Source organism: Delphinus delphis, chromosome 9 (genome assembly GCF_949987515.2).
Source record: "Delphinus delphis chromosome 9, mDelDel1.2, whole genome shotgun sequence".
Classification (NCBI taxonomy): Eukaryota; Metazoa; Chordata; class Mammalia; order Artiodactyla; family Delphinidae; genus Delphinus; species Delphinus delphis.
The window spans coordinates 55,584,430-55,602,390 of record NC_082691.1 but is presented as its reverse complement, the minus strand read 5'-3'; the positions used below and the strand labels follow the sequence as shown (position 1 = coordinate 55,602,390).

The following is a 17,961-nucleotide window of genomic DNA, read 5'->3' as shown; positions in this document are numbered from 1 at the left end:
AGCAGGAGGATGGAGGGCCCCAGGCGGGATGTAGCTAAGAAAAAAAATGAAATTGATGTAGTTCCTGAGTGTTTGAGCACATTGAAGGCTTTGCGGCTCTGTGGGAAAGTTTGGGCTGATTTAGTAACATACGTAGAAAATTAAATAAATAAGAAGAGAAGGGAAAGTACATGTTGGGGTTGGGTTTCATTGGGCAAGAGGATGAACTCTGGAGTCAGACCATCTAAATTTGAATCCTGTCTCTACCACTTATCACACTTGAGTATCCTTCAGTAAGTTACTTATCTCTCTGTGCTTCCGTTTCCTCATCTGTATGGAAATACTAATGATACCTACTTAACAGGATTGTTGTGAAGATTAAATGAGTTAATGCCTGTGAAGCTGTTAGGTCAGTAGTAGTAGTATTAGTAGTAATAGTAGTAGTAAGGGCTCAAAATTATAACCATTATTTTATTATTGCTATTAATTTTAAAATTAAAAAAAAATCCAGACATATAAGTTTAAGCATACTTCTTTTTGAGAAATGTGGGGATAAATACCCAGAAGAAACTGCTTAACAAACTGAAAACAAAACAAAAAATTTTAATATCCTATAGGGCCATCACTCAAAGGTGAATTTTTTAAACATTTGGTTGCATTTCCTTCCAATTGTTTTTTCTATGCATTGTTTTATTTATATAGTTGTTCCATTCTTTCTGTATAATTTCATGTACTGCTTTTTTGTGTGTGTGTGTGGTACGCGGGCTTCTCACTGTTGTGGCCTCCTCTCCCGTTGCGGAGCACAGGCTCCGGACGCGCAGGCTCAGTGGCCATGGCTCACTGGCCCAGCCGCTCCGCGGCATGTGGAATCTTCCCGGACCGGGACACGAACCCATGTCCCCTGCATCGGCAGGCGGACTCTCAACCACTGCGCCACCAGGGAAGCCCTGCTTTTCTTTTTTAACTTAAGAAGCATTCCCCTGTTAATACAAACTCTTATTAAAACATTTTGTTGAATTCATTATTTTCCACTAAATGGATGGAAAAATAATTTGCTCAACCAATCATCTCTTTTTGTATACTGAGGTTGTTTTGTGAATAACTTTGGGATGATGGCTTTGTGAAATACATTTCAAATTTAGTTTTGTTTATTTCCATGAAATTAAATATGTAACATTTCTTTAGTTTCTTAAATGTAAAACGTGTTTATTGTAGATGTTTTAGATAACATGTAGAAGTAAAACAAGTAAAATAAATGTAGCAGTTAACTAATTACCTGGAGATAAACACTGCTAGCATCTTTTTTTTTTTTAACATCTTTATTGGGGTGTAATTGCTTTACAATGGTGTGTTTCTGCTTTATAACAAAGTGAATCAGGTATACATATACACATGTTCCCATATCTCTTCCCTCTTGCATCTCCCTCCCTTCCACCCTGCTAGCATCTTAATGTATGCTTTATTCTCTTTTTCCTTCATACATATATATTTTTCTTTTTTTTTGCAAAATTTGGAACTTTTCTTAAGTAGACATTATGAAAAATCTTTTAATATCTTCAATGACATGTTAGTGTTAGCAGAATATTCAATTCTAAATTGTTGTACCCTATTTACTTAATTGCTTTTCTGTTATTTCCAGTGTTTCTCCATGATAATGTTGTATTGACAATCTTTATAACTAAACATCTGTACACATTAAAAATTATTTTCCTAGGTTACATTCTTAGAAACAGAGTTGCAGTTAAAAAGGATACACATCATAAAGCAGAAACTAACACACCATTGTAAAGCAATTATACTCCAATAAATATGTTTAAAAAAAAAGGATACACATTTAATATGTAGTGTCAGACTGTCCTCCATGAAAAGTCTACAAAACTATGCTCACAGTGTTTGTGCTAGTGGTTCCCTAGTAGCCTTTCAACACTAGGTTTTCTAATAAAAATTATTTATAAATTGGCATAAAACAACTTCTATGTAGTTGTTTTCCTTCATTAGATTCCTGGGTACGAAGAATATCAGAATTTTAAGACGTTTACTAAATTTTGAAAGATTGCTTTCTCAAAAGATGGCAGTAATTGACCATCATTAACAGTGGGTAATAATGCCTATTAATCTGTGTTCTCACTAAGGATGAGACTGTTCTATTCCTTGCACAGATTAGTAGGAAAACATTGACGGGTTGACAGAAAAAGGCATTGTAATAATCCAGGCAAGATACCATGGTGATTCAGAGCAGAGTGGTAGCAATGAAAGTGGTCATATTCTGGATATATTTTGTAAGAGAAATTGAGGAGACAGTGACCACTCCTTGGTTTTTGGCCAGGGTGACTGGAAAGACAAAGTAGCCATTTCTGAAGATGGGAAGACTGTAGGAAAATCCTGTTTGTCAAGCCAGATCAGGGGCTCAGGTTTGGACATATTAAGTGTGATATGCTTATTTGGTAAACGGGAGGAGATGTTGATTATGGAGCTGGACATATGATTCAGGAATTCAAAGGAGAATTCTAAACTGGAGACATAAATCTAAGGGTCATCAGAATATAGTTGTTATTCAAGGGGAGACGTTAGATGAAATCACCAAAAGAGTGAGAGCAGGATCAAAGACTGAACCTCCAGGCACTACAATGTCTAGAGGTTGGGGGAATGGAAAGAAACTAGCAAAGGGTATGGAAAAACAGCAGCAGGAGAAGTAGGAGAAAAACCAGGAGAGTGTGGTGCCTGGTAGGAAGTCTAAGGAAATATTTCCAAGAGAAGGGGGCGATCAGCTGAGTCAAATGCTGCTTATAGGTCAAGTAATATGAAGATTGAGAAGTGACATTAGATATAACAACATGGAAAGGTAATTATGACTTTGGTAAGAGTGGGTTTGGTGAAGTGGTGTGATGAAAATCTGATTAGATGGGTTCAAGAGATAAGGGAGGAGAAAAAGGAAAGATAATGACTATGGGTAATTCTCTTGAGTGGTTTTGCTTAATGGACAGAAGGATATATAGCAGTCGTTGGACAGGAAAATTGTGTTGATAATTGTTTTGTTTGTTTTTGGAAATGGGAGAAATAACAGAGTTTATACAGTAATAGGAAAGAGCTAGTAGAATGGGAGAATTTGATGATGCAGGAGAGGGAGGGATATCTGGTGCCATGTTCTTGGATAGGCAAGAAGGGATGGATTGTGGTGACCAGTGTGGGGATTGGCTTTGAATAATTACATGGACAGCTAATTCCTAGGATGGGAGGAAAGGCTGAGCATATGAGTGCAGATGCTGGTGTAGAGAAGTGGTGATGGGAGTCTATGGAACTTACCTTTTGATTGCTTTTTTCTCAGTGATGTAGGGAGCATAATCATCTACTCAGAACAGATGGGGAGTAGATGTTAGAGGTTTGAGAAAAGAGGGAGAAGGTGTGAAATGGTATTGAGACACAGTTGGGGGAGTAAATGTCCTAGAAAAATGGAGTATAATTGCCAGGCAGCTTTAAGGGACCCCTTGAGGTTAGTGGTTTTCCGTGTAAAGTGAGCACAGTCAGCCTGATGATATGCTATTCTTCAGCCTCATTCAACTGCACTGAGCGGGCATGAAGCCAGTAAAGAGTTTGTTTCAACTAGGCTTGGTTTAGGGAAGGGAGAATCAGATGTTAGGAGATGGGTAGGGAGATTTGCAAAGCACTGAATATTAAGATTGAATTTAATCCGAGCAAGGAAGGGAGTGAGACATGAGGGAGGTGAAGAAAGTGAAATAGTAGTAAGTTTGTGGGTTATGGGTCTTATTGGGGTCTGAAATGGGGTTTTGAAAGAGAAAGCTAGGATGGATGGAGTTGGTCAGAGAGTGAGATGCTTGAATTTGAGAATATGTTGGGTGGGTGATGTAGGGGTGATGTAGAATGGAGAAGATCATTGGAGGAGATGAGTTCAAGCAGCTGAGAAGCCAGAATTGGAACAGTTGCCTAAGTAGATATCAAAATCACCAATAATTGTATCAGGGGTAGTGCTGGAGAGTGTGATTGTAAACTAGAAGTTAAAATCTTCAGGGAAATGCGGGGAAGTGACCAGGAGGCAATAAGTTACTACAGGAATCAATGATAGGTGGTACAGTCTGATGATACAGGATATAAAGTGGGGTTGTTTTTAGTGGAATGAGGGAGAATGGCATGACATGGCAATGAGAAGCAAGAAGGATACCCCACCACCACCACCAAACGTGCAGGGTTTGCAGGAGAAGCATTTCCTCCACTGGAGAGCTGGTTCTCAGGGTAAGATGGTGAAGGAAATATTCAAGGAAGAGACTGGAGATAGGGGATTTTGCTAATGGCATGTGTGAGTTCCAGAAAGCATCATCAAAGGGTATCTGGAGATGGTTGGAAAGGGGGACAGAACCTTATGTGGATTAGGGAGCTGGAGATGAAGGATGATTTGGGAGCCTGAGCTTCTTGAGGTGGCAGACATGAATGAGGATAAAGGGCCTCATTAAGTTAATCTTGATGATTTTAAAGCATATTGCTGTGATGAGACTGAGTTTTGATGGTAGGTAGATGTTCTCTTGCCAGGAACTAACAGAATTTGGGACTCCCACTTGACTCCAACTCATAAGGTCATGAAGATGGGGGTGGGGAGCAGTCTTATTTTGAGCCCTGGGCTGTTGATCTCTGAGGATGGAGTCTGGCCAAGGGATATGGTCTCACTCCTAGAATGTGGATGTGGAGAGGAAGGAGTAAGAAGGTAAAGATGTTTATCAGTCAGATGGCAATAGAGAGAATTTGAGGCTAGCTCTGCCTTGCTGATTTTCAACTAATTAATATTATAAAAATTTAATCTTTAATTAATATAAATTATTTGAACCACACCTAAAATTTGCAACTTTATAAAAATACCAAAATCTCCCATTTCTAGGGTACTCACACAAAATTTAAGTAAGTTTTGAAGTAAGTCTGGCAATTGTCTTCTTAAAAAATTAGTTCTTGATTTGGTCGTAATGGAGAGGAACATGTCTCCCTCTGTTGATTATGTGCCATGAGATTTATCACGGACTTCTTTTAATTGCTTTGCTGTAATGTGTTCCCTGATGTCTTTGGCTTTCAGTGTGGTAATGAGTCACAATGATCAGAATATGTCAACATACCATTATATTAATAGAATTTTACTAGAATGTTTGTAGACTTAATGTGATTATACTTTCATGTCCTGGTAACATTTTTTATATATCAGAATAAACTCAGGAGATTCTGATTTGGTAGGTGTGGGGATGCCCAGGCGTAAGGAATACGGGTTTTATAAATAAGAGCTTATGTTAATGATAATGCCTATTTCAACTTTCATAACCACATTTACTTTAAGTGCCCTAGTCCTGGCATACACACTGAAAGCTCCCTGAAAATTCTCATCAGATTATGACTTCCTCAGTAGAATATAACTAAAATAGCTTCCCCTGTAGCCACAAGGGTGTACAGAAAATCTCTTGTGTGTGTATAAACAGGAAAGGAATTTTCATGTTTATAAATTGGAAAACAATAAAATGAAACTTTCATCTAAAAGGCAAATTTTGGAAAAGCTTTTAAAGCACATTTGTAGTTTCCCTTTAATTTAGTTCAAACAAAATAGGAATTTTAAGTACTAGTTATTACATACTGAGGACATAGATATCAGTTTTTGCACAAAACAAAGCTAAAAACTGGATGATTAATTCTCAGTGGTATGTAAGTTCAGGACATTTATCCATTTTCTGTAGTGAGGATTCTCAGCAAAGACTAGTTTGCCAAAAGGATCTGGAAGGCTAATGCTTGGCTAGACAGAATAAGAAAATAAAGAGAGAGAAGATGAAATGGGGGGAACGATGCATAGAATGGAGAGAATGGGAAAAATGTTTTCTTTTAAAAAACTTTCTAAGCTTGTAATTTTTTATTCCTCTCAAATAAAATAAAATAATGAAATCTGGGTCCTTAAATTTTTCCTTTTCCCAGTTCTGTTCTTCTGAAAAGCTCTTCATGACTTAAATACCTAATGAAATCTCTTAATTTTCCATTGTGACCCATGACCTATGGGGATTTTTATTACTTCACTGGGTGGATTATAGTCATATTTGAAGCTTTTATGATTCTGTTGCAGATCTTCCTCGACTTATGATCGGGTTATGTCCTGATAAACCCATTGTACATTGAAAATATTGTAAGTTTAAAATGCATTTAATACACCTAACCTACTGAACATCATAGCTTAGTCTAGCCTACCTTAAATGTACTCAGAGCACTTACATTTGTCTACTGTTGGGCAAAATCATCTAACACAAAACCTGTTTTATAATAAAGTGTTGAACATCTCATGTAATTTATTGAATACTGTATTGAAAGTGAAAAACAGAAAGGTTGCATGGGTATGGAATGGTTGTAAGTGTATTGGTTGGTTACCATCGTGATTGCGTGGCTGACTGGGAGCTGCTGCTCAGTGCATCGTGAGAGAGTGTCATACAGCACACTGCTAGGCCAGGAAATGATCGAAATTCAACATTTGAAGTATGGTTTCTACTGCATGCATATAGTTTTCGTACCATCATAAAGTCGAAAAATCCTAAATTGTATGTTAATATTATCCAAAACAAATTACATTGTACTCATTTGGAGGCTGCTCTTTTTTTTTTTTTTAATGGCCTTGCCATGTAGCTTGTGGGATCTTAGTTCCCCGACCAGGGATCGAACCTCGGCCCCCCGACAGTGAAAGCTCCAAGTCCTAACCACTGGACTGCCAGGGAATTCCCTGTAGACTGCTCTAAGGAAAACATGATGTTGTGCAGTAGAACAATCATTGAATGTTCTAATAAGAAGGCATGATCAACCTATTGCCTTACAGTGTATTATTTTGTACAATTCTGTGGGTTGACTGGGCAGTTTTGCTTCATGTGGTGTTAGCTGGGGCATTCTTACATCTGGAAGTTCCAAAATGGCTTCAGTCACATGGTTGGAAATCAGTGCCAGCACTGGCTGGAAATTCAGCTGGGTCTATCAGCTAGGGACTTTGGTTCTCCTCTACAAGGGTCTTGTTATGTGGTTGCTTAGACTTCCTCACAGCATGGTGGATGGATTCAAATATTCAAAGATGGAGAGTTCCATATGCATGGAAGTGGACGTTGCAGATCTCAGATGTTGTGCAATATTACTTCTGTCTCATTGTGTTTGTTATAGGACCAGCTCAGATGCAAGGAAAGGAGAAATGGTCTCCACTTTACCATGAGAGGAGTCACAAAGCATTTTAAGACATTTTTGTTCAACCACAGTCTATCCTTTGACCACAAATCATTTACGTTTCCCATATATGTAAAATGCACTAATTCCTCCAAAGATTTCCTGAAAAATCTCATTCCATTATACTATCAGGCTCAAACTCAAGGTTCAAATTCTTATCATCTCAATCTGATTAAGGCTTTTAGATGAGGTAACACAGGTACAGACCTTTGAACTAAAATGACAAGTTATCTATTCCATATACACTCAGTATACAGTGGGGAGATGAGGACAGGATGATTGCAGTAGATATTCCTATTTAAAAATGGGAGAAATAGGAGGTACCTAGCTATCACTGGTCCTCTGAAATTCTGATATTCAGCCAGGTGTATGTCACCAGTTGCCTCGTTTTGGGAAAGGGAATGTATGTTGGGTAAAGCTCTGTTCTACTTCCTGATACTGGTTGCTTGTGGTTCTTGGTTCCACCCTTTGAGTCACCATTTCTTTTCCATGAGAAATCACCCAGGCCTTAATCTAAGTATATTTCTAGGTCTGCTTCCTGACTGTAAAAGGTTTGAATTGACTTATCCATTTTAATCCAAGCTGGTGGTGTTTCCATTGGTGGGTTTCATGTGAATCTGAGGGATTTACCCCATCAGAAAAAACCACATCCACAAATCGTCTTGAGATAGGCCTTTCTCTACTTTGGACTGTGAGTTAAGATGCCCTTAAGATTCTGAGAAGTCTTGTTTAGGTGAGAATATCTATGAGTCATACCTTAAGGTTCTTAGAAACTTTATGGTGTAGCTGAGGATCTATCAATAATAGGCAGGCTCTTAAGAATCTTGGAAGCTTTTTTAATATAGATGATATAGTCTAGGCGAAACAGCATTAAAAGTCCTTCTGAGGTCTTATCAAAGTGTCTTACAACCATACCCTTGATTTGATCTTGACCTTGAGGTCACATTTGAATGGCAGCACTTTGGATTAGATCTTTGCCCTGAGGCTATTTCTTTGGAAAGCTATTGCTGATTCAGGTTTCTCTATTCATTTGTTTCTTTGTTTCTTATGCATTTTTAGTGGGAATACTGTAAATGATTTATCCTTCTCAGTGCATCACTTTGGGAGCCCATGATTTTGGTTTCTTCCATTATTGGCAATGTTAACTATGATCACTCAGTTAAAGTGATGTCCCCCAGTTTTCTTCACTGTGAAGTTACTAGTAGGATACATTTTGAGTAGGGAATTGACTATTGCGATTTGGCTGAGAGAGTTATGCATTAACCATGTTGAGTTTGAGATGTCTGGCTGCTCACACCTCGAAAGCCAATACTGGAGAGGCAAGTGTTGCTAGAAAGAAAAGTTTGTTTTACTGCGGAGGCTGGCAGCTGGGGGAGAAGGCAGAATCATTTCCAAAACCCAACTCTCCACTGTTGATCAGTGGGCAAGAGCTTTTAAAGGGGAGTTTCAGGGGTGTATATGCAGAGGGAAAGGGCTACATGCAGAACAGCACAGTCAGCTCTGATTATCATCTTGAAATTAGCCATGTGGTGGTCTGATCGGCATCATCTTGATTGTTTTAGGTACAGTTCATCTTCAGTTGGAGCGTTGGTTTTCTTGAGTCCAGTGCTCAGAATTGTGGCAGCTCATGTCATGGCTACAGTCTGGTCATCCTGTAGTTAACTTCTTCCACCTGGTGGGGGTTTCAGTATCTACAAAACAGCTCCAAGGATGTGGCTCAGAATATTATTTATAGCCCTTGAGGATGAACTAAAGGTCCTTGACTTTTCTTAATGACTAAACTATTATTATTTGCTATTATTTGACTGTTTTCCTTTGCTTCTGCATTTTCTCATTTCTCTCATTAAATTTATTATTTGGCTAAAGTTTTTCTACAGACAAAAGGCGGGTGGTGGACGTGGAGGAAGTTCTGTCCTGGGAAGGCCCCATAGTGTCTTGCTCTGTTTCAGAGACTGGTTCAGAAAACAGGGGTGTTGGTGGATTGGAAAGATGAAGCAGCCCTTTTCTGTTTCCACTTTCTCAGTGGATACAGAAGTGAGGTCATCAGCAGGGAGTGATGATCAAGAAATGCCTTGGAGATTTTAGGAGAGAAAAGTTTGGAAGGGTCTTCTCAGAGTAAATTGTCTAGTAAAATGGACTAGTGGATTTATGGGCAGTATTGTGTTAAGGGGAACCACTTGATATTGTGGTCATAAATTACGTGGTTCAATGTACAACCATTCAGGATGTTCCACTTCTAGGGGGTCAGACTTTGATTCGTAGAAGAGTTAAGTTTTACCATGGTTGAGGTTTGGCCAATGAGCATAGTGGAGAGAGAGAGGAGGAAGGGAGTGATTTTCATGATGAATCATGGACTGTAAGCTAGATTAGGGGGGTCAGAGGGAGGTGAAGGACAGTGAAAAAGTAGTAGGTAGGGTCAATGGTTTAAAAGTCTCCAAATGAAATGGAGCTGGACCCCGTGGGGCCCTCCTAGGTATAAATCCTTTCTGTTTCCCCATTTCTTGTTTGTAGGTGATGGGTTTCATTCAGCCCCCTTGACCTTCCTCAAGTTCCAAATGGCAAACAGTTGCTTATCAGGGAATGAACGGAGGGAATGAAGAAACAAAGGAGAAGCAGTCAAGAAACAATAGTGCAGCAATGCAGGAGGGTTCTGGTTCCTCCTCAAGGAATATAATAACCAATACCTTTGAGTTCATTTGTAGGAACTAAGGCCCCACGCAGGTGGAGGATGGTAACTTCAGGCTGAGCACAAGATTCCTGGAGCACCGCCCTGTTACCTCACTACCAACCAATCAGAAGAAAGTTTGCACACAGTGGAAGATAACGAAGACTCTGACCCCCTCCCCAAATGATTCTCTCTTTAAAAACTTTCATGGTCAAGCAGAATCTTCGGAGTTGGTTTTTGGTCACAAGTCTGCCTTCTCCCCAGGTTGCTGGCCTCCTGATTAAAGCAGGCTTTTCTTTCCAACCAACACGCATCTCTCAAGTACTGGTTTTCCAGCTGAAGCTGGGTTCCGTAACACAAACAGTTAAAGTGCGAGTTCTAGAGAAAGATGGATAGGAGATGATGAATAAGGAGTGGGATAATTGAAATCAGGATTTGGGAGGCCTTTCACATATGTTCTGATTTAATACCGTACCAACTTTATAAAGAAATTTTTATTATCTTCATTTTAGATATGGGCAAATTGTGTTCATAAAGATTAAATAACTTGGCCAAGGTCACACAGTTAGTAAACGGCAGCGTTTGGATAGGAAATCAGAATATTTGCTCTTTTGTTTTTAAATTCCAAAACCTTTGTACTATACCAGCTGCCTCTGATTCAGTAGCACAATAGACAAAGGATAATCATTATTATGACTGAAAATGTTTACATTGTATTTGTTTTGCTTATTCCAGGCATATTATGGCACGCAAATAAATTTTAAAAAAGGGGCCTCAGAATACATTTCTAATTTTTAAAACATCTCCTTATTTCCTTTAGAAAATGAGAGGGTTTAGAATTTGACTGAAAATGATTTTCACTTCCATCTTTCAAAATTCACAAAGAAGCATTCACACATTAGTTTTGAGTTAGCTGTTAACAGGAAGCAAATTCTACCCGGTCAGATAAAATTTCCCATGTGTTAAGAAGATCCTTCATTTTCCCACACTTAAAATTAATTAGATTCCTACTTAATGATAAACAATGATCTTAAAAAAAAAAAAGAACTTAGGGTAATTTTGATTACCTCTACTTTAGGAGGCTTCAGAATTTTTTACTGAGGTTCTAAGTTGGTGGTAGTAAGGATTTTATGCTTCAGTAGAAGAAAAAATGACTTCTTTTTTTTACACATCTTTATTGGAGTATAATTGCTTTACAATGTGTTAGTTTCTGCTGTATAACAAAGTGAATTATCTATACATATACATATATCCCCATATTCCCTCCCTCTTGTGTCTCCCTTCCACCCTCCTTATCCTACCCCTCTGATCTCCCTGTGCTATGCAGCTCCTTCCCACTAGCTATCTATTTTACATTTGGTAGTGTATATATGTCAGTGCCACCCTCTCACTTAGTCCCAGTTTACCCTTCCCCCTCCCTGTGTCCTCAAGTCCATTCTCTATGACTGCAAACAATGACATTTTAAATAGAAGGTTTTTCAGCCCAATAATTAAAATAACAATACTTAGCAGACTTCCACAATACCGCAAACAAAACCAAAAATTGCATGGGCTGATTTTGGTTTAAATTACAGACAGCCCTTTCTAGCAATACTTGTAGGTATAGAGGCTTGATTGAAATAGCTGCATAATTCCTGAGCAGAGGCTTTTCTTTGCTGTAATTCATGTGGTGACTCATACTCTCTTAATTCCTAGATTTTATAATTCAAAGAAAAATATTCCCTTGAAATTTGAATACCTGGAAGACTCAAACGCTGTTTGTTTTTTTAAAAAAATCATTATTATTATTACTCCTACTACTATACAAATCTTCCCCCCCCCCCCCGCTTTTTTTTTTTTTTTTTTTTGCGGTACGCGGGCCTCTCACTGTTGTGGCCTCTCCTGTTGCAGAGCACAGGCTCCGGACGCGCAGGCTCAGCGGCCATGGCTCACGGGCCCAGCCGCTCCGCGGCATGTGGGATCTTCCCGGACCGGGGCACGAATCCGTGTCCCCTGTATCGGCAGGCGGACTCTCAACCACTGCGCCACCAGGGAAGCCCCCTCCCCATTTTTGATCTCACTCCTGCTGGCTCCAGTAATGGGGGTTTACTCACAGGGCAGTGAAGGAGAAAGGTATCCAACATCACGGCTGGGCTGGAGGAAAAGACTAGATATAGGTTTTTGACATAGAAGCCATTTATGATCTAAGCCTGGCCACAGTGCTTACCCTTGAATAGATCTCAGTAATAATGATCTTAAGGGAACAAAGAGTAAGCTGTTTACAGGCAAGAGAAGTAACAATAGCAAAGATAATAAATCAGTTGTAAAGACTCCTAGTTCTGTTTCAGTGGTAAAGATTAGCCTCAAGCACTTTCTTGAGCTGTTTTGAAGAATTTAAATCCCCCTGGAGCACTCAACCACCCGATCGATTGAATGGAACCTAAGGAATGATGATATTGACCTTTTCTGACCCTCATGACTTCAATCAACTAAAGTGTGGACTCTGTTGACCATTGCCCCAATTCTATGCTGAATTTTCTTCACCTCAAGCCCTTTCATGAATATGCATGTAACCTTAGCTTAAAACTTCCCCAGTTTTGCTCTTGGGGGAGACACTGCTTTGGGAAAGATCCCTGGTGTTCTCCTTACTTGCTGCAAGTAATAAATTCTTCCTTCTCCCACTCTTTGGCTTGAGATCCACCAAGAGAGGAACCACTCTTTGGGTAACAGGATTCACCACTGGCACAGCCCAGTTTCTCTCAAGTGACTGCTTATTTTTGACTTTCTGTTTCTCTTTTCTTCATCCACTGAATGATTCTTTTTTTCTGAATTTACTAGTTCAGATTCCCAAGAGAGGGAATCTGGCTGGCTCTGCTGATAAACACTGACTCTGTAGGGTAATTTTTCCGCTCTCACCGCTGGAGAAGTTGTTGGAGACTGATAGCAAGGTTAGGGGGCAGTGTTTTGCAGACATCTTTCTGGTACCTCTCCTGTTGAGGGTATGGTCTTGGATGAAGAGTGGGATGTGGATGGTGGAGCAATGACAGGTTTTGCTTCAGCAGATCTTGACCATGAAGCTTCACTATTTTGTTCGAAACCTTGGGAAATTTGTGAAGTATCCAACATACTCATGATAAAAATTATATTAAAAAAAAAAAAAAGACAGCGGCTTCCCTGGTGGCGCAGTGGTTGAGAGTCCGCCTGCCGGTGCAGGGGACACTGGTTCGTGCCCTGGTCTGGGAGGGTCCCACATGCCGCGGAGCGGCTGGGTCCGTGGGCCGTGGCCGCTGAGCCTGCGTGTCCGGAGCCTGTGCTCCGCGACGGGAGAGGCCACAACAGTGAGAGGCCCGTGTACCGAAAAAAAGAAAAAAAAAAAAGACAGCTGTCTGTTGGCTATTCTCTCCACCCTGTGGTGTTGTTCACCTCTCTCTGAGTAGCCATGATGTTCATGGGAGGAGGAGAGAGAGGGGGAGGAGAATCTTGATTGTTCAGAGACAAATGTCCTTGTCAAAAGACTCGCTTTGGGGGCTTCCCTGGTGGCGCAGTGGTTGAGAGTCCGCCTGCCGATGCAGGGGACACGGGTTCGTGCCCTGGTCCGGGAAGATCCCACATGCCGCGGAGCGGCTGGGCTCGTGAGCAACGGCCGCTGAGCCTGCGCGTCCCGGCCTGCGCGTCTGGAGCCTGTGCTCCGCAGCGGGAGAGGCCGCAACAACAACAACAAAGAGACTGGCTTTGGCAGGGCCAAGTAATGTAATCCTGGCAAAACATACTTGAGAAGATGAATGCTAGAGGCTTTTCGTGGAGAGTTTGCTGACTCTTGTAAAGAAATACGAGGCTTTTTTTACCTTGGGATATCTTTATCTGCGTGAGATGCTTAGATCTGCAGCAGCCATGTTAGGGTCATGAGAGGAGCCAGTTACAAGTACACGTCACCCACCATTCTGATGGCAGAGCAGAAGGATGGACATGCTCCTGGTCTCATTAATGGTGCTGAGCTACCACATGAACCAGCCCTGGAACCGCTGTGATGTCCAGTGGAAAATTACTCTGCTGCAATGGTTGCCTACAAGTATACTAGCTAGCAAGCTATCCTAGAAGTAAGGGAACAAACAGCAAGCCCTCACAGACCAAATTAAAATCCTCAAATCACATAATTTGCTAAATCAAATTAAAGCACACAGTGAGAAGCAAGAGGAAAGAAAAGGGTAGGTTAGCATGCTTAGGATAGGGTGCAGGTGGGGTGGAAGGACCACTCTAGCTAATGTGTACTGGGATACACTGTATTCTTAGGATCTGCTTCTCTCTCTGCTGCATCTGCCTTCGCTGCTGATATGTAGTTACAAGGACCAGAGATGAGGTTTGGGCAAGCTCCACAGATGCAAGGTGGCCTGAGCTAATGACACCCACGTGCTGTATCTGAGAGACACAGGGACAAATATGCTTGGTCAGGAGCTACAGCCTGCCAATTAGCTTGATGAACAACCATGAATTCTGTTGGTTCGGAGAAAACATGGGGCAGGAATGGGTGTCAGTAGCAGTTCTTAACCAGGGTAGTTTTACCCCGCAGTGTACATTTGGCAATGTCTGGAGACGTTTGTGATTGTCATGGCTGGTGTGTGTGTGTGTGTCTGTGTGTGTGTGTGATGTGGCATCTAGTGGGTGGAGGTCATGGATACTGCTAATCATGTGACTATGCATAAGATACTCCCCAAGACCAAGAATTATCTGGCCTGAAATGTCAGTATTGTGGAAGTTGAGAAATCCTGGGTGTTACCAATAGGTGGTTGAAATGAGACCTCATAAATATTAACTGTTTATGTATAAGCATATCTTGCATATATAGCGTCTTTTATATATTTGTTATATCATGAACACTGATTACCCAGGTGCCTTAAAAATGTTACGTACCTTTTGGTTATCCATCCCTTTCTATCAATGTGAGGTACACATATGATCTTCTTACTTATGCTTTACACATCTTATGCATTCTGCCCACATCTAACAAAATTTTGCTTAGTAGCTACTTGTCTATATTTAAAACATCTTAAAAAGTGTTTTGCCTATATTTTGTAAACTTTAAATGTATTCAGCTACCAGAATTGAAGAGTTGCAGAAGCAAATTCACATCACACCTGCCCTGGAATTTCTAACAAGAAATGATATCAATGTCCTGATTATTTAAGCCACTTTTAGTTGTGTTTTCTACAACTTGCAGCTTAGAGTATTCTAGCTGTTTCCCGGTAAAGTCAATAGGAAAATGTATTCCAAAGACAAATGAAACAAGGACTTAGACTATAATTATAGGTTACCTAGATAGAAATGTAAGCATCAGATACTATAAGAAACTGACTCTCGTGCCGGCATTAATGTAATGCGTGTTTGATCTTTCTGTTTACATTCCAAGCAACTGTAGGCATAGTGCTTATCATGGTAGCTCTTGTGCTTAGAAATTCACCTTCTTTTATGATTGGGACAGTTTTGGATGGTGACCTTCAGAGCACTGTGAAACACAGTTTTTTAGTTGGGTGAATGTTTATTAATAGAGGGGTAGGTTTAGAAGTTTATATTTTTATTTATTAATGTGAATTTTATCTACATTTTACTGCTTTAAAAATTTAAAGACTTTAAGACTGTTTATTGGAGTTGTGCCTTGAGGTGCCTCTGTTAAAGGGGAAATTTTTTCCTCTTATATAGAATTAAAGAGAAGTATATTTAAGATGATGTAAACATTTAAAAATTATACAAGAAGGTGGTGGTTGTTTAGGAGAGATTTCAAAAAAGCTTATTTTAAAATGCTGAAAGTATATTCTTTTTCATTTCTTCTAACTTTCTTTGCCTCTGTTTAATTTTTTTGTGGGGGAAACTAATATTTTGTTAGATAAAATATCACACGTAATATATGAGAAATGGTAAAGTATGGTAGTAAATCAAAAGTGTTTGGTAAAAAGCTAAAGCAAGGATGTGGGGTGTGAGAAGAGTCAATAATTTCAAAGTTTTGGGCAAAGCAGTTGAAATGATGGTGTTGATGTTAGCTGTTGTGGAAGGCTGTGGGCTGAGCAGGTGGTGGGAATGAGTGAGGGTCAGAGAATTCAGCCTTGGCATGTTAAGTTTGAGATGCCTATTAGATATTTAAGCAGTGATGTCCAGTAGGCAGTTACATCTACAGTTTGAGAAAAGGTCTGAATTGGAAATATATATTTAGAAATTGACAACATCTTAATACTTAAAGACATGAGATAGGAAAAGAGCACCAAGGAATGTAGGGAGACTAAGCCTCCTAGGAGTACCCCACTATTCAAAGGTTAGGGGAGAGAAACAGCAAAGAAGGATGTAAGGTATAATAAAGACTTAAATTAAAATCTTCACACACAAAAAAGCTAAAGTAAAAAAGGGAAGAATAAGATGTCTTAAAAATAATGGTAGTTTCCTAGAATTGCTGAACTAGATTGGTGGAACTAGCTCTGCTAAGCAACGGGGTGACAGGTGATTTAGTCAGTTTAGCCTCATATCCTTTCACAAGTACTAGGCTGTGTGTGTGTGTGTGTGTGAGAGAGAGAGAGAGAGAGAGAGAGAGAGAGAGAGAGAGAGAGAGAGACCTATAAAGTTTTATTTTTGTTTTAAAATCTGGATTAAAGAATCATTCAAGCTGGGCTTCCCTGGTGGCGCAGTGGTTAAGAATCCGCCTGCCAATGCAGGGAACACGGGTTCGAGCCCTGGTCTGGGACGATCCCACATGCTGTGAAGCAACTAAGCCCATGTGCCACAGCTACTGAGCCTGCATTCTAGAGCCCGCGAGCCACAACTTCTGAGCTCATGCGTCTAGAGCCCGTGCTCTACAACAAGAGAAGCCACCGCAGTGAGAAGCCCGCCCACTGCAACAGAGTAGACCCCACTCGCCGCAACTAGAGAAAGCCCGCGCCCAGCAATGAAGACCCAACACAGCCAAAAATAAATAAATAAATTTATAAAAGAAAAAAACAAAGCAAAACAAACAAAAAGAATCATTCAAGCTGGAATGTTGTAAACTTAATGATTTTCAAGGTCCTCTTTCATCATCATTTCTTTCTGTTGCAGTGATTTGCTGTCCTCTGAATATGTGGAGAGACACATTGAACATGGAGGGAAGACTGTGGAAGTGAAAGTAAGTAAAATTTTTCTCTTGGGGGAAACTTTTGAGAATCTTTTAAGTACTGATTATGATTTTAATCTTCAGTGATACTTCCAATGTAGTTTTGGGGTTTTTATATTTCAGAATTTATCAAGAGAGCGTGTCACTGACTTAGGGAAAAATAATTAGTTACCAGAAAATGAATTCTTACTGTACTACAGGAATTGTTGGAGTTATGCTTTGTGGGATTAATATTACTGCAAGTAGTTCTCTTTTAGATTATGTCACAGAAAATAATTTCTGAAATTTGCTCTTAAGGTTAGCACTGAGAATCAAGAGGTGAAATCTTGGGTCCAGGGTAGGTGCCTGGCTTTGCATTCATTTGGGAAAGATTTCTCTGGTAAAATTATGAACTTATTATGTCAACAGGGATGTCCCAGGGAGTTTTAAATCCCTGGAGACAAATCTCAAGATATTGGTTCTTGTCAGGTAAGTTCTGAAAAAGATTACATACCAAAAAAAAAAAAAAACTTCTCCAGTTATAGGCATAAGAATGTATGTGTCTTTCATATCAGTGATGATGTTGTCTGAGGCATATGAGATCAAACCCCACCCAAGAGTTTCTTTAGAACCAATGTTTAGTATAAAGAGTTTTAGCTAAGTGTTTATTTTCTTCTGAACAGTATTTAGACTGTCTATTCTGCCTTATCAGAATTATAATGCCATATATATATATATATATATAAAGAAAGCAAATATGTATATTTGCTTTCTTTTTCTGATTATTCATTTAATTTGTACTCATTTTAGAAAACTTGTTAGTGGAGAAAAATATATCAAAAAAGGAAAAATCATCCATAAACTCATCACTGACAGATAAACTTTGTTTTCATTTTGTTGTATTTCCTTCTAGTATTTTTTTTGTCCTGTGCATGTATTTATATTTTCATATTTTACAGAGTTGGTATCATATATATTTACAATATTGTATCTTGCTTTTTAA

The 17,961-nt window shown here is 39.6% G+C and overlaps 1 protein-coding gene across 15 annotated transcripts in view; it reads left to right on the top strand.

Annotated features, from left to right (window-relative positions):
* ADAM22 (ADAM metallopeptidase domain 22) overlaps nucleotides 1–17,961 on the top strand; it is a 245,400-nt gene that overhangs the window by 116,024 nt on the left and 111,415 nt on the right. For all 15 annotated transcript variants that reach the window (XM_060020586.1, XM_060020590.1, XM_060020591.1 and 12 more), the window contains exon 4: nucleotides 16,925–16,991. In XM_060020586.1, coding sequence (XP_059876569.1) covers nucleotides 16,925–16,991 — 67 coding nt within the window. The remainder of the gene's footprint in view (nucleotides 1–16,924; nucleotides 16,992–17,961) is intronic.